This window comes from Phoca vitulina, unplaced genomic scaffold (genome assembly GCF_004348235.1).
Source record: "Phoca vitulina isolate PV1807 unplaced genomic scaffold, GSC_HSeal_1.0 scaffold2, whole genome shotgun sequence".
NCBI classification, from domain to species: Eukaryota; Metazoa; Chordata; class Mammalia; order Carnivora; family Phocidae; genus Phoca; species Phoca vitulina.
Window position 1 is genome coordinate 38,140,373 of NW_022589705.1, and position 16,789 is coordinate 38,157,161.

The 16,789-nt window shown below is 38.6% G+C and overlaps 1 protein-coding gene across 2 annotated transcripts in view; it reads right to left on the reverse strand.

The window, feature by feature from the left end:
• The window catches only part of AK5 (adenylate kinase 5), a 241,890-nt gene that overhangs the window by 210,344 nt on the left and 14,757 nt on the right, over nt 1-16,789 (reverse strand). For both annotated transcript variants that reach the window (XM_032425645.1, XM_032425635.1), the window contains exons 4-5: nt 15,762-15,931; nt 15,545-15,658 (exon numbers count right to left, since the gene is read on the reverse strand). In XM_032425645.1, the coding sequence (XP_032281536.1) occupies nt 15,545-15,658; nt 15,762-15,931 (284 nt within the window). The remainder of the gene's footprint in view (nt 1-15,544; nt 15,659-15,761; nt 15,932-16,789) is intronic.

The window sequence follows — 16,789 nt, forward strand, 5'->3', positions numbered from 1 at the left end:
AATTGAGGACTACACCAGATTAAATGCAATAATCAAGGGCTACTTATCACATTAGAACATTAGTCACTATCACTTTTCTGATGCAAACATAAGCATCTTACCCTCTATCCCATCCTCATATATAGACAAGTACTAATGACTATGTATTCAAATAATGTTATTTAAAAAGATGTTACCCTTCTAAGTCAGTATTTTAATAAGGAATTATCATGGGAAGTGAAATTAAACAATAAGCCAGAGGTAGCTCACCCTATATTTTCATAATACATAGAAATTTGTTGCTAATATATAGAACTAAAATTGATTTGAACATTGACCCTGTATTCTGTGACTTTGCTAGATTTATTAGTTTGGGTAGTCATTTTATAGATTCCTTAGGATTTTTTTTGTAAACAATCATATTATCCACAAGAGCAGTTTTACTTCTTCCTTTCCATATTTATGTCTTTTATTTATTTTTCTTATCTTAATGTATTATTTAGAACATCCAGTATAGTGTTCGATAGAAGTGGTAAGAATGGACACCTCTGCAGTTCCCAATCTTAGGCAGAAAGCACTCAATGTTTCATTATTAAGAATGATATTAGCTATGGGCTTTTCATATCAGATTAAAAGAATTCACTTTATATTCTCAATTTGCTGAGTTTTTAAATGAATTGATGTTGACAGTTGTCAACTGCTTTTTTGGTCATTGTTGCCAAAGAACAAACTCTACAACATTTCAAGCTTTTACAATTTATTAAGATTTGTGTTATGGCCTAATACACGGTTTATCTTAGTGAAAGTCCCATGTGCACTTGAAAACAATGTGTACTGTGCAGTTGTTGGATACTATGTTCTAGATATGCTTATTATTTCTCAGATGTAGGTCCTTAGCAGATATTTTGTCTAGTTATTTCAAAGATTGAGAAAAGATTGTTAAGACTTCCAACTAGGAGTATAGGTTTATCTATTTCTCCCTTTACTTCTGTCAATTGTTTGATTCACGTATTTTGAAAATTTATTAGGTATATACACATTTAAAATTTTTATGTTGTTCTGATGAATTGACGTTTTTATCACTAGGAAATGTTGTTCTCCATCTTTGGCAATACTTGTTGTCCTGAAGTCTACTTTATCTAATAACGATCAAGCAACTCCGGCTTTCTTATGTTCAGTATTTGCATGGTATATCTTTCTCTGTCCTTTATTTTCAACCTGGCCATGTCATTATCTCGCATAAAAATAAAGTATGTTTGTTTCTACCCAAATAATGGAAATCCCAGGTGAATTTTTCTGAAAAGGTCGGAGTCCTTTTCAGTGTAAATAATTACCCTGTTTATTCATTTTAGAAATCCAGCATCTCTGATATTATTTTCAAATAACACAGGGCACCCTTGTGCCCATATTTACTCTTCACAGAATGTAATGTGCTTATAGTCAGTGAGGCTAAATTAGTAGGATCTGAGAATAGTATCTTGGGCTCCCAAAATATATGACAGCTAGCTTAATTTGAATTTATATTTTTGGTAATTGCTTAGGAGACTCAAATTATAAGTGTATCTGCATTTTCTCAAGGAACTGGCCTTTTCTATTAAAGACATTAAGGGAATTGGGCCTGGAAATTAAGGAAATACAATAGTTTATGTTTGAGTGAATCACTGTGCAAAAAATGCAAAATGTTAACATTGGGAAAGCCTTTTGTCACTCATCCTTATCAAGCATTCCAGGGAAATGAAACCAACGCATGCTGGCATAAAAGAATGAGGCTAGAGTTACTGAATAACTACTGTACGTAGTACATCGTAGGGCTGTGAGAAAGACAAAAGTAGTTACAAGACTCCCCGCTTGAGCAAATTTGTATTTGTGCTGTATATTTTCCTTAGGCCTCTGAAGCTCCCCCTTCCACTATTCTCTCCCCAACCCTGTGCCCTGGGTGATTGCTCTTCTGGAACAAATCAATGGGGTCCCTTGATCTCTAGTTTCCAGTTGGTTCTGCTCAGTGGTGAACACCAGCAGAAGATCAGACGAAGGGAGGAGAGGAAAGTCTGGATATTTATTCCCTTGGCTCTCATCCTGTGGGGGTCACCAGAGGCTGGCTACCTCTCCTCAAGGAAGGTCAAGGCTCCGATGAGGAAGCATTTATCATATGTCTGATTCTTTTTCTGGATTCAAGCAACTGCTCCCCCTTTTTGAATCTACAGGCCTAGGGAGGGTAACAAATCCCACTTTTACCAGCCTTGCAAAAGTTAGTTTCCCCAGGTCCTACACACACCTTTATCAAGCACTCTTCCGTGTAGCCTATCTGAGTGTGGCACATCTTTCCTGCTGGAACCTGACCAACACAGCAATCTGATGAACTGACAGTTAAGAATTTAGGTACTATATGATAAGTGCCATATAAATCTTAAAGACAATTACCGATTTTGCTGAACAAGCTGAGAGTAAAGAGAAATCTCCAAGGCCTTGGGATCCTCAGGGAAATTGTCCAGAAGGAGGTAAGATTTGACAAGCAGTAAAAAATGACTATCAAGGAAAGACAAATAGCAAGGGAGTGAGGGCAAAATGTATGGAAGGGATGGTGGGAACCCAAACCCCGTGCGGGTCAGACTGCATAGGGAATCTACACAGAGACACGAGAACCTTATGACATTAATATTGAGAAAACATCTTATGTGAAACTGCTCCCATTCTGAGGAATTTCTCTCCCACTCAAGAAAGTAAGGGTGAAGACTAGTGAAGATGACATTATTGGGGTAACTGTGGATGTGCTTCAATGTCAGTACTTTACTGTTGTTAGCAATGGCCTGCTTGTTCCATAACTATGGCCACACGCTACAGCTGAGAACCTCTGCTGTGTGCAATTAAACATCAAGTTGAAGTCTGCGCTTTAATGTGCTTAAGAATCAGCTTTGATTTTTAACTTGTTAAATTGCGCATCCTTGGGTTCGACGTACAAGAAATTTTAATTCAGTAATTCTGTGAAGGGGCCTGAACAATCCACATTTTTTAACAAGGCATGTACCTGACTCTGATACAAACCCTCTAGGGAGTCACGTGCTTGTGGACAATAATTGGCATTAAAAACTTTCAACCAAAAGAATGAATTAATGGCAGTGGTCTTTTAGAAAGATTAACCTGGCCACAGGATACAAGATAGACTGGGTGTGGAGGGAATAAGGACAAGGAAGGTGGAAGAGTGAGGACTCTAAAAGTCCAAGCAGGTGGATGGGAGCACCTGGCATGAAAAGGCTGGGAAGAAAGGAATTGAAGAGAAGAGACAGATATGAACAAAGTGAAGAATGAACGGGTCTTTCTTTACTGAGTGTCATGACGTGGTGGTTTAAAATATGTCAAGTTTTTTTGTTTTGTTTTGTTTTGTTTTTTTGTGACACTCTCCCTATTAAAAAAAAAAATTGTGTATTCTTATTCCCCTCTCCTGTTTTCTGTGATGTATGGCTTTGGAAAGTGGGTTAGAAAAGGCAATCGGGCTTCCTTCTGGCTCTCCTGGGTTACATGCCTTTGGAGCCCTGAGCTGCTGTGAGGTCCAGCCACCCTGGGACCTCCATGTGGTGAGAAAGGAAGAGATGCTTGAGGAAGTCCAGCTGTTCCAGCCCCAGCTGGTTGAGTCTTCCCAAACCAAGCATCGGACATGTGAGTAAAGAAGCCTAACTCTGACCACTATTTAAATACCATGTCATGAGAGATCTTGGGTCAAAACCAGCCTGCTGAGCAGTTCTTGATTTCCTGATCCATAGAAGCATATGAAATTATAAATATTGTCGTTTTAAACCAATAAATAAATTTTGGATGATGTCTTATGTAGCAACAGTACCTAGTTTACAGGACGAAGTCAAAGAGGACTTTGATTTTATCTTTCTATGAAATTTGGAAATTGTCTTTTCTCTTTATATAAGGAAGTTATAAAAACCTCAGCAGCCTTTTTACCTTGATTGGTCTTATAGTCACAGTTCATCAAAATATAAATAAATAAATAAATAAATAAATAATCATCTAGTAATATATTCTCAATTTCAAAACCAAATTATTAAATAATTAGAAGCAAACTTCTAAGTCAGTAGTTCCATGGGGAAACAACCACATTTCCTCTAATATTTTGCACAAAAGTGCTAATGCTTAGAAAAAATTTGTGTAATTAAAATTAAATCACTCCCCCTTAGGAGCAAATCAAATTTGTCTCCCTTAGGAACAGCAAATCAAATTATGTCTGTCAAATCAATTCACTATGCAAGTAGGATGACAGCCCTTTGAGGTTAGGTTTTCTTTTATCTCTAAGTGTTTGGTTGTTTGCTTATTTATTTATTTATTTTTAAAACCTCTATTTATCTAGTTGAGAATGTCTCATATATCCAATTTCACTCATTCAAACTCAGAGCTTAACTCTATTTTTAGGCTCCTCTTAGATGGCAGAGTTGAGGCTAAATTATAGATCCTAGAGGAAATCATAACTAGAAAAAGAAAAAAATTTCACATAGTTATATACACCTGCTCCAGCCAGTCTCACCTTCTCTGATCCCAAAGCGCATGATAGGTGGAATTCATAAGGGTTGTGTGCACTCATGGGCCCAACCCTCAGAAGCACAATTCCCTTGCTCAAGAAGCCTGAAGGAAAGCGCATGAGTAAGAGTGGCATGATTATAGGACTAATCTTGGGTCCATTGCTTTATTTAAAATAAAGACTCCCAAGTGCTGGTGAAAGCGAAGGTGTCTTGGGTTGGAGGGGCTTTCAAGTGCTCTCTCCATTACCTTCCCTGCTTGACCACTCCACTATAACCCAGGAAAAATGCCTTGTGCCTGCTATTGCTAAGCATCAGTACCTCAACTATGATTGTCGTACCTCAAAACCACAAATAACACACCCCAGAAAACAAACCATGGTAAGCTGCTGATTTAAACAAGTTCTGAATTTGTGTTACACGTGATTATTGAAGTTATCCCCGGTTGGTCTCTGAGTGTTACAAATCAAGACATATTTCATCCCCTTGGCCATGGTTCTTTTCCTAGGCTGTGGGCACTCCAGGAGGATGGCTCAAGATGATGAACTAAAGGGCAGGAAGAAATACTAGATCTTCTGTTTAATTTGTTAAATTTGACAAGTAAGAGAGATGAAGCTTCCTAACATTTAATATTTAGACGGACAGTGTGGCCCCCACTATGTCAGACAGTCACGTCACCTACAGAATAGGGTGTATGTATCTTTGTGAGGTATTTTTTTGTGATAAACCAATAATGAAAATCAGACACAGCGGAGACAAGGGGAGGACAAGGGGCACTGCAGGGTACAGACTCCAGTGCCTTGTAAGGGCCAGGCTGGGGCTGAAACAGTGAGATACCAGCTGGGGCGGGCGTGGGGGATGGCCATGAACAAGACACCCCCTACACTGTCTAATGACAGCCCAGCAGTACTCAGGTGTGGCAGCATGAACGGGGAGCTGCTACCTCGCTACCGTTGCAAGCCAAGGTAGAAATCTGCTTTTTAATCTGAAATCTCCTAATTTTAGAATTTAGCACACATTTAAAAAATAATAAAATAAAATTAAAAAATGTAAAAAAAAAAAAAGGTCTGATGCCCACATTCAGTCTGAGTTTGTGACCTCAAGATTCCAGAAAGCTGGTGGTCTAAATATCTGTATCCTCTCCTTGGGAATCCTAGCTCTGTCTGCCTGCTGGTGGCCTTAGGCAAGTTACTTAACTTGTCAGAGCTTCGGTTTCCTTATCTGTAAAGTGGAGTAACAACAGCTAAGGTTGGGGAGTAAAGTGATAACACAATAAGAATCCATTATAAAATACGTATATTCAAATGCAAGTTTCTAGAGACAATATACTTTGCTTGCACCAAAAACAAAATAAAAAATATAGAAACAATGGAAAAATCAGGCTAGCTGAACACCAAATGGTATCAATAAATACAATAGAAAGTAAATGTCCGGATCTTTGGGACATTTGGCTCACAGAAGCATACATTATATATATATATATATTTATTATACTCGGAAGAAAATCAACCAGCATTATCATCAAAGAAATTCTGCACAGGTCCCCAACAAAGCCACCAGAGGCACCGAAACACTCCCCACGTGAAAACTGCGTGGATGTGGATGCACAAGCCTAGCTAGGAAAGGAAAGGAGGCATCTCTGTGGGACCACTCCCAAGAAAGGAGAAACTAGCAGGAAAAATGGATGAAATCAAAAGAGGGTACATAGAACGGGGTGGGGGAGGGGGACACTGGCTTGGCTGAAATCTGGAAAGCCAAGATGCGTACTGAGAACACCCCTACTCATCAGTGGGCTTCCAAGTGTTTCTGCCCCACAGTGTGAATGTCCCCAGACTCTAGCTGACAGATCACTGAAGTGGTTCTAGCCATTTTTAGCACAAGAAAAATTTCTTTCAACAGAGTTTTGCCTGGAACCTCAGAACATAAAATAAAAGCAGAGCTGTTCTGGGCTGCCTTAACACCTCAAGGTGGCCTCTGAGGGCTGTATCATCAATCTGAAGGTTCCCCTAGAAGGAACCTGAAGGTCCTTTTACTTTCAAAGCTTCTGACAAACAGGAAGGGAGAGCTATTGAAGGCCCTTCCGTTGTACAAATCTATGGAGTATTTATCCTCAACATGTCTAATCGTAATAACCACTTCCTTTTGTTAAGCAGTCACTATGAGCCACACATTGTGCTAAGGACTATAGGTACATGATTGTATTTAATCTTTACAATAACCCTGTGTGATCTTATTATACTCATTCTTCAAAGGAAAACACTGAGGCCTCGAGAGGGTTGGTAAATCAGCCAAAAGCACATAGAAAAGGAGAGTCAAAACCCACTGTAGTCCATTGACATTATAAGCAACTCCACTGAATTAGATGAGGGTCTGAGAGATGGAACTCAAGATCACTTTTGAAGCAATCACCTGAGTCCTTCCTTTTCTGGATATTCATGACACTAACATCTGTCTTCCACTTCCCATCAACGAACACTGACTAGAACCCAATGTAGTAAAGAAATATATTAAGGTAGCAGGGCAGGTGTGGGGGTCATGAGAGTGGGAGTGGTGGGAAAATAAAAAGAATGGAAGGAAGTTTACAGCATGAATGAGACTGCTCTGCCCTAAGGACAGAACAGAAGCCTACCTGGGGGGGGAGAGACAGACAGACACACTAACACAAAAATTCCACAAAGATCAATTGAGAATTGGTTAGGAAAAAAGTAGCTTATTTGTAATAGCAGCAAACCAGGAACAAAACCAACAAAAATTGTACAAGTCTTTCCTACGGAAAACTATAAAACTTTACTTACTGAGGAACGTAAACCAAGACCTGAGTAAATGAAATGATAGGGCAATGTTCATGGATGGGAAGATGTCAGTTCTCTGAAAATTAATCTATATATAATATGATCTATACTGAAATGTAAATAAAATCTCAACAGTTTTTTTTATGTGTCTGACAAATTGATTCTGAAATTCATAAAGAAGAGTAAATATATAGGCACAGCCAACTAAAAAAACAAAGGGAAGAGATTGTCCTTCAAGCATCACGATATAACTTAGAGTTCTTTGATTGAAACCATGATATTGATGCAGAAAAATATAAAGAGACAAAGCACACCCGTGTCTATCCAGGAATAAGTCATTTCATTGAGGAAAATACGTATAAGGCAACAAGCAATCTTTGAACCACAGGGTACATTTTTCATTTCCACTTAAAACATACAATAAAATTCTATCTCTACCTCACACTATGCACAACAATTAATGCAGATAGAATAAATACCTGAACTTCAAAACAAAATTAAAAATAAATAGAAAAATGTAGCATATTTTTATGAGACTCCCGGGAACATTTTCTTAAGATCTAAATGTAAAAGCCAAAAAAATGCTGATAAATTTACCATATTAAAATTTAAAATTTCTGTAGGACAAAAGATAGGACATGATTCTGTATGTCCCTCTGTCACGATTTGGAAAAATATAAATGGAAAAAACATAATCAAAATACACAGCAAAAGATTAGTATCTAGAATGTCCAAATCAATAATAAAAACTCAAACAATTCATCAGAAAAAAAGGTGCCAAGGTTGTATTTTGGCAATTCTCAAAAAAGGAGATACAAATAGCCAACAAACACATTTAAAAAACATTTCAGTTCGCTAGGGATTAAGAGAACGCAAAATAAAATAGCAATGCCAAAACATTTACATTTCTAATCCTTCAGACAACCTAAAATAAAAAAGATTTGAAATTAAGTATTGGTGAGGTATGGAGAAATGGGAAAAAAGGAATCATAAATTTATGGGGCCACTTTTTAATATCATATTTTTAAAAATCTAAAATATAGATTTAAAACTATACCCCCCCACACACATTCCTTCTACATTAGAAAATCCATTTCTAGAAATATTCCTGAGAGATCTTCACATATGCAAAGGGAGATGTGTTCAAGGATGTTGGTCATAGTATTGTTGGCAATAACAGAAATTTTAAAGTAACTTGATCGCCTGCTAATATGACATATTTATAGAATGTAGCATTATAAAGCAGTTAAAAGAATAAGTTAAGTCTATCTGTATCACAAACAGAGCTCAAAAACAGAATGCACAGTGAAAGAAAAAACTTAGAGGATGATATAAATAGCACTGAGGAAATAGCAGGAGCAGATCACCATGAGAAATAGGGAGTAGTCCAGCATGTAGAATGCAGAGGTAGAAAATATAATTGGAAAATTAGCTGGAGCCAGATAGTTGAATATATTGTTAATTACTGTTAGTTAAAAAAAAGTAGATTTAGTGTAGGCTTTCCTCCTCCATTTTCAAGAATAGCACTTTGAGTTCTTACTGGTTTCAGCTTTACTGTTTGTAATAAATCCTCAGTACAGAAATCTAGTACAGAGGTTCATCCATGAACTATGAAATTCTACAACCTTTAAAAAAAACTTTGCTTATTAGGTTTTCACCTTGGACTCTGGGCTATCTAGCAAAATCTTGGCTGTGCAGTATGTTTGCTTGGTGGTGAAAAGATCTTAGACTTCCCATTTTTGCCCATTTTGATTCCTTTCCCCTCACTAATTTGTTATTTCTTTTCAACAATCAGGTGGAAGGTGAGAAGAAATTTTTCAGATAGTAAGGACCTACCACCAAATGCAAGGAGGAGACCAGGGCTACGCTCTGGCAGTAAGGAGTGTCTCCATCTCCTCTCCGCCCCCTGCAATGGCAGGCCAAGGGCTGGGAGAGCTCAGCTGTTAGGCTGAGAAGTAAGGGTGGGAAAGAAAGCATGCTGCTTGTGGTGGAAATTGCTGACTGTCTCTCAAAATCTGTTTTCCCATCTTCCATAATAACAGTTCTGTAGGCAGGTCATGCCTGAATACGTGACTCCATTGTCCAGTGGCCCTTGAAGTTAGGATGTAGCCATGTGACTTCAGTTCTCATCAATGTACTGTGAAGACTAATGCGCGCACCTTGGGGTCTGGGACTTAAGAAGGTGAGCACATGCCTTCTGCACTTTTGTCCCCTTCCAACCAGGTGGAAGCTGGCCTTGGGGCATGGCATGGCTGACCTCACTTTCACCATGCAAATGTCAAACATGTCTCAGGGTTCTCCAAGTGAGCTCTTGAGACCCCTGGAGACTGCTGAGACCCTTTCAGGGAGGCCACAGGTCAAAGCTATTTTTTTTTCAAAGCTATTTTTATACTAACAAATTACATGCCTTTTTCACCTTCATTCTCTCACAAACGCACAATGGAGTTTTCCAGTGTCTACATGAAGTGTGATATCACAGCAGTTGGAATGCAAAAGCAGACCTAAGAATCCAGCTGTCTTTTACTAAGTTAGAAATTAAAGGGATTTGCAAAATGTAATGTTTCTCTTATCACTATTTTGTTGTTGTTGTTTTGGAAAATACGGTTACTTTTCATAAAAATGTGTTATTTATGTTAACCTGCATGGATTTATTGTTATTTTAAAATGACTTAATATTTTTAAATTTCTGTTTTTATTTCTCATATGATATCAATAGATATAGTCCATGTAATGAAAGCTTTTTGAGGTCTTTAATAATTTTTAAAAGTGTAAAAGGGTCTTGTGACCAAAAAAAAATTGAGAACCATTGCCCTAGGAGTTCGAGGAACAATGACCTGCATCTCTGAATGACTGTACGGGCTGAAGGTTCTCTGCCCTCATTCACGGTGCAGCTGTTACATACAAGAGAAATAAGTTTCTGTGTTATGTCACTGTGTCATTGTGCCTTTTTATTACAGCATCCTGGATTTACTCTAAATAATAGAGACAATAGTCATATAAGTGGGGCACTACTATATCAAACTAACGACCGTATGTGGCGTTGATTCGCTTGGACAGTAAGAGAAAGAAATTTTAGGCTGGAAAATTAATAACACTTGATCTGCCACTGCCAAGTATTTGGTACAACTATTACTTGTGGTAACTTGGAAGGTAGACCATGTTCCTATGGAGCCCACAGCTAGAGAAGAAATGACCAGAAAGAGCTAGAATGATCATATGTGTTGACTGTTCTCTATTGCATTTAGCAACATACAACAAGAAATAGATAAACCTGAGAAAGAACTGACCAATTTGTAAACAGATAAAGAGAAAAGAAAGTGTCCAGTAACTTAAGACTTACCAGGTTGAAAAAATCAACTGCTTCTATACCTCCAAAGAGAAGAAGACTCTTGTTAACACTCTCCCCAGCTTTCCAAACGTACTCACTCACCCCCAAGGAAAACACCCAGAGTGCCATCATTAGATCAAAAGTCAAGAATCTCTACTTCATGTAAGTTCTCTCCATTAAGTCCAGATTAGACTCTTCAACCACCTACAAACTGAACATCACATTGTCTTCCCATCCTGCCACCAATAAATAGTGGAGGAACAAGACCAGGAGAAGTGAAATAAAGGCTCCTGTTCATAAAAGGGAATTTTGGCAATATATGTGGTAGTCACTGAACCATAGCAAATAACAAATCCTTTCCCTAGCAGTAGAGTGATTTCAACTCCTTGTTCTCAATTGTCTTCTGAAGCCCTTGGCTTTCTGAAAAGTTCTTCTTGTTCAAAGGACTCTTGTTAACACTCTCCCCAGCTTTCCAAAAAAAGGGACCCAGCCCTGAGGCAAAACCCAGATTAAGGATGCTGCCTGTTTTTTATATGGCCTCAAAGTAACTACCATCAAAATGAGAAAACAAAGAAAGAAAGCAGCTTAATATCTATATCTAGAAAAGAACTTGGGTGTAATTACCAACACATGGAACTAACTGGAAGCAAAAACAGCAGACACTTACCAAATTTTTGAGGAAATGGTTTTACCAAAGCAACCATAAGCCTAGCCAGAAAAAGCTTGTTTTTGTTTTTTGTTTTTCAAATTAAGAACAGCTCCCAAAGAAGGCATAGTCTCCCAACACAATACTTTGATGTGACCATGCAGGATAATGGACAAGAAGAACTTTTCAGAAAGCCAGTTCCTTCCATAGTTACAGAACTGTAGGCAGGCACCTGGCCACCCAGCTGGATTATACTTCCCAGCCTGCCTCACAATTACAACATGACTAAATTCTTAAAATTGCTATGTGAGCACTATCCAGATCTGGGACTTCAGACCTTCAGAGGTTTATGTTCTCTTCCCCTTATGTGCCAGCTGGAGCCATATGTGGTAGCAACCCTTCTTTGACCCTACAGATGAGGAGAGCATCCCAGGAGATGGCAGAACAACAACGTGGAAGGAATCATGGTCCCTAAATGACCTCAAGGAGAAAAGCTGTCTAGTCAATCTGCACTTCACAATGATACTATTCCCTAATAGAAAAAAATACACTTCTTTGTCCTATAAGACACTTAAGTGCTAGGTAAGACCATCAGTAGTATATGGCCGATATAAGAAATCCATCTCTTCTTACGCCCTGGACCTGTGAGGAAGTCTTGGGGAAAATTTCTGCATGCATGTATATATGGGTCCACAGGCACACACAAAAGAGCTAATTAAAGAAAAACCTTGTGGAGTTGTGGTATAATGAAAAATATATATTTAGTTTTTGTCCCTGATTCCTGGCACAGAGCTTTTAAAACCTTCAGAATTATCTGAGTGATAGGACTGTCTTCTGTTGTTCATAATGAACACCTTCTGACCATACCTCAGTCTAAGCTAGTGAAGTGACTTAGGTGGGGCCTGAAATAATGTCAAACTCTTGGAGCTTGTTGGCAGAGAGACCAAACATGAGATTAGAAGGTGGGAACTTTCAGCCCCGCTCCCTGGTCTCCAGGAAGAAGGAGAGAGATTGGGTTAGAAAAACTCAGCAGTGATGTTTGGAGAGCTTTTGGGTTGGTAAGCATGCTGAAGTGCTGGGAGGGTGGTGCACCCAGAGAGAACATGGAAGCTCTGCATTCCCAATCCCACACTGTGCCCTACGCATCTCTTCCATTTGGCTATTTCTGAGTTGTACCTTTGTCATAATCCCCTAAATGTAAGTAAAGCATTTTCTTGAGTTCTGTGAGTCATTCTAGCAAATTATCGAAACTGAAGAGGGTGTTGTGGGAACCCCAGAATTTGTAGGTGATTGGACAGAGATACAGGTGGCCCCTGGAACTTGTGACTGACCTCAAGACTGTGGGGGCAGTCTTGTGGGACTGAACCCATAACCGGTAGGGTCCATACTAACTCGGATAGTTAGTGTTAGAATTGAATGCAATGATCAGACATCTTGTTTGTGTTGAGGACTGGAGAACTGGTAGGGAAAACCCTCACCCATTTGGTGTCAGGAATGGTACCAGAAAAACAGACACCACAAGAGCTTAAGCCTACACAGGGTACGGAGTAATCAGGGCTGACCCTAACGCTTTGCTTTACATAAACACTTCAGCTTTGCCTCTGCACCCTCTGAACGCTGGGAGCTCAGCTGTGGTGGCATCAACCTCAGCACAATCGCTGTGCTTGCAGTGGCCAAGAACCTCTAGGCCGTTACAACGCCAGCCTAAGAAAGATGTTAGATTGGACTTTTCCAGCCTCGGACGAACGGCTGAGAACAGCAAATGCAAGTGACTGCATGTCTTACAGAGAGATACCAGACCATTTTATAGAACTTGTTAACAGGTGTCCCCAACCAGTATTATGACCCCTGGCCCATCACCCATGTCCAGGCTTTGTAAGAGAAAATGGAGATTGGTCAGACATCCAGAGAGTTGGCAGAGAGCTACACGTTTCCTACCCCTTCCCCACTACCTGCCCCACTGTAAGTCACGTGAGGAAGAATTTCAGGAGTCCGAGACATCACTTTGGATTCCTGAGGCTGAACCAGGTCCAAGAAGACATGTTAAACTGAATGGAAAACTGAAGTTTTCATTTCATATTGGACTTTTTTTTTTTTTTTTTAAAGATTTTATTTATTTATTTGAGAGAGAGATGAGAGACAGAGAGCATGAGAGGGAGGAGGGTCAGAGGGAGAAGCAGACTCCCTGCCGAGCAGGGAGCCCGATGCGGGACTCGATCCCGGGACTCCAGGATCATGACCTGAGCCGAAGGCAGTCGCTTAACCAACTGAGCCACCCAGGCGCCCTATTGGACTTTTTTTTTTAATGAAAAAAATTTTCCCCAGCTTTATTGAGATATAATTGTGGACTGGGCTTTTTATTACCGGAAAGTGAAACTATCTGTTACTATTTGAAAGATTCATTTATTTTTTTATTTAAGAGAGGGGGGAGGGGCAGAGGAGCAGAAGGAGAGGGAGGGGGAAAGAATCTCAAGCAGACTCCCCACTGAGCACAGAGTCCGACCTGGGGCTCCATCCCACGACCCTGAGATCATGACCTGAGCTGAAATCAAGAGTTGGACCCTTAACCGACTGAGCCACCCAGGAGCCCCTGTCTGTTAATATTTTAAAGTGACCAGGAAAGCTAAGAGATCTACCTGGGTTATTATTCAGGGGAGAAGAAAGAGACTCACAGCATGTTCGAAAGGCAAGAGAGAAGAAAAATCAAGAAGCTCTTGCTGCTTGTGCCCACCAAATGCATGTTATTCAATACATAGGGGGGACTGGGTTTGAGTGGGGATGCCTGCCTTGGCTCTCTTGGGCCTCCACTAATAGCCAAGACTCACATGAAACAACTGCCATAGTACCCATTTTCAACAGCAACATCGGGTGAGGCAACAACAACAAATTGATTTTTCTAGTTTTTCTCTCGTCAAGGCCTGAGCAATTAGAACCAAGTCCTTAAACTGAGAAAGCATGGAAGGTTCCGGACTACTGCGGGAGAGAGAAACCTGAGGAGGGGAGAAAGACATTCCAGCACAACAGATGTCCCCAAACAGTTAACCTGAATATTCAGAGAGACTTTATGAAGCCGACTTCTGGCTTTGAACGGCCTAACCCCAGACTTCTTTTATATGACATACAAATTTACAGCTGATTTGACTTTGTTCTCTCTGATATCATATCTGTAATATGTTAAAAGCTAAGAAAAAGATAAACAAGTCCGTAGAAAAAATAGGCAAAGGAAAGCAGATAATTTACATAAGAAATAGAAATCATCAGTAAAGTATCTGAAAGTGTACTTAACTCTAGTAGTAACTCAAGAAATGTACATTTAAAAGATGAAATACTGTTTCTTACTTATCAGGTTGGCAAAAATCTTAACTATGAATTCTATCTGGTTGGAAAGGATCTGGAGAAATATACTTCATTCAATGTTGATGGGACTATAACTTGGAAAAGTCTTTTTTGGAGGATCGTTTGGAAATAGCTATGAAAAATTAAAAATGCATTTGTATATGAGCATGCACACATGTACATGCATGGCTGTGTGTGTGTTTAATGTACAGAAAATAGCCTAGAAGGATCTATAACCAGCTTAACAGTGTTTCTATTTCTTAGGAGAGGAGGGCAGTGGAATGCAATAAGGGTATTAATGAACTTTCACTTTTTACACTGGACTTAAAATTTTTATGACCACAGTGTTATTTTTGTAATTAAAATTTTACATGAAAAATCAGTCACCCTGCTTCTCAAAGATTCAATAGATATGCAAAATATTTTAATTGATTTATTTCCCTTCAAAATGTACATATTAGGTGTTGAGCATGCATAGTCTACTGAAATTTGAGTAAACTTCAGCTACCTGAACCCTACCTTGTTACAGGTAGGTGGTTTAGTATTTTACACCCCAGTTAAGAGGGCTTCCTAATTTGTTAACAATATAAGTACAGGGTGGTGTTTTATATTGCTGGGCAGTATGGACAGGCTTGTTTTAAGTAATTAAAGATTAAAAACATAATCTTAGGTAAAGTATTTTGAAAAAAATTCAGAGAGATTTGCATTTTTTAGATAAAAATCATGAATTCTATTATTAGTTTTTATTTTTTTTTGGCAGAGATGGCCTCCAATTTTTAGGCGTGCATGCCAAGGAAATGACCTTCTGCTAATCCATACTGATGTACTTTCCTGTTTTCAGACCAGAATTCTTCCAGAACAACAGCAAGTCTTCCAAGAAATCTTTTTTTTTAATCTCAAAGTTTTAAGCAAAAATAGGTCATTTAAAATATAGAGACATTCTTACTTGGTCCTCAAAAGATAGAGCCTGGGCAACATCTCTTGGAAAGCCATCGATAACAATGCCTTCTTCATCAGGTATTTGCATCAATTTCTGTTTTATCTCTGTAATTGTCGTTTCCTTTTACAAATTAAAAAAAAAAAGATGAAAAAACACAGTTAAGCTTACACTCACCACTGCTATAAAAATCTTTGCAGAATAGAAGCAAATTACACAGCAGTACCTGTGGGGCCAATTCTCCAGTTGTAATTATTTTGGCAATAAGACTCCATTTCCTATTGCTGCTGGTATTGTGGATCTTCTTTCGTAATAATTCTCCCACCGAAATGTACTGGAATCCATAACGTTCTGCAATTTTCAAACTTTGAGTACCCTTTCCACTTCCTGGACCACCTATCAGTTAAAATAGGCAAAATTGTGACCTTCTGATACAAGAAGAAACTCCTTTTTATACAGCTACTACCCCTGCCTTGAGATGCAGAGTCTAGATCACCAACAGCAGAGTGGGCAACTCCACGCTCGTGCTATTCTCGGTGCTAACTCTGAATGCAGAGCAAGTGTAGACTTAGCCAAGGGAAGGACAGAATGACGATCAACTTTATTAGATGAAAGAGACATCTTTTCCTTTACTTATTTTAGTAAGTAACTAATTTAGAAAATTGGACAATGCAGTTGAAAGAAATTGTTTCATGTTCTTCTTTGTAAAAACTAATTGTTTTTTCCTCTATAATCAAAGAAAAATCTATGGGACACAAGAGACAATGACCAAAATAACAGACATGTGTTCCATGCCAACAAAGAGCTAATGTGCAATTTGGTGAAATGTAACTATTATTTTTAAACCCAAAGGGACATCAATATTGACAGTTTATTTAAATCTTTTTTTTTTTTTCTTAACTCCGTTCATGGGTCTCCTTGCTTCATCTCCTTTAAATTCCAAAGAAGTTTTATGTAATGAATACAGAGTGAATGGAATAGGTTCTTAAAGCAGAACAGTTTCATAGAGCTCATGATAATTTCAATTTTGTAATATATTAGTATGAAGTAATCAACATTTTGCAACCTTACTCAATACTAATCGTTGGTAATTACCATTTACTTTTTAGAAGCTTAAGTCCTAAAATAATTATAAAATATATGCCTCAGATTTTATTTCCAATCATATTGGATTATTTTAATTTATATTTCTAAACAACCTAGACTAACTAGAATCTAAAATCTGAACAAATTTCTAAATAAAGCACATAGCAA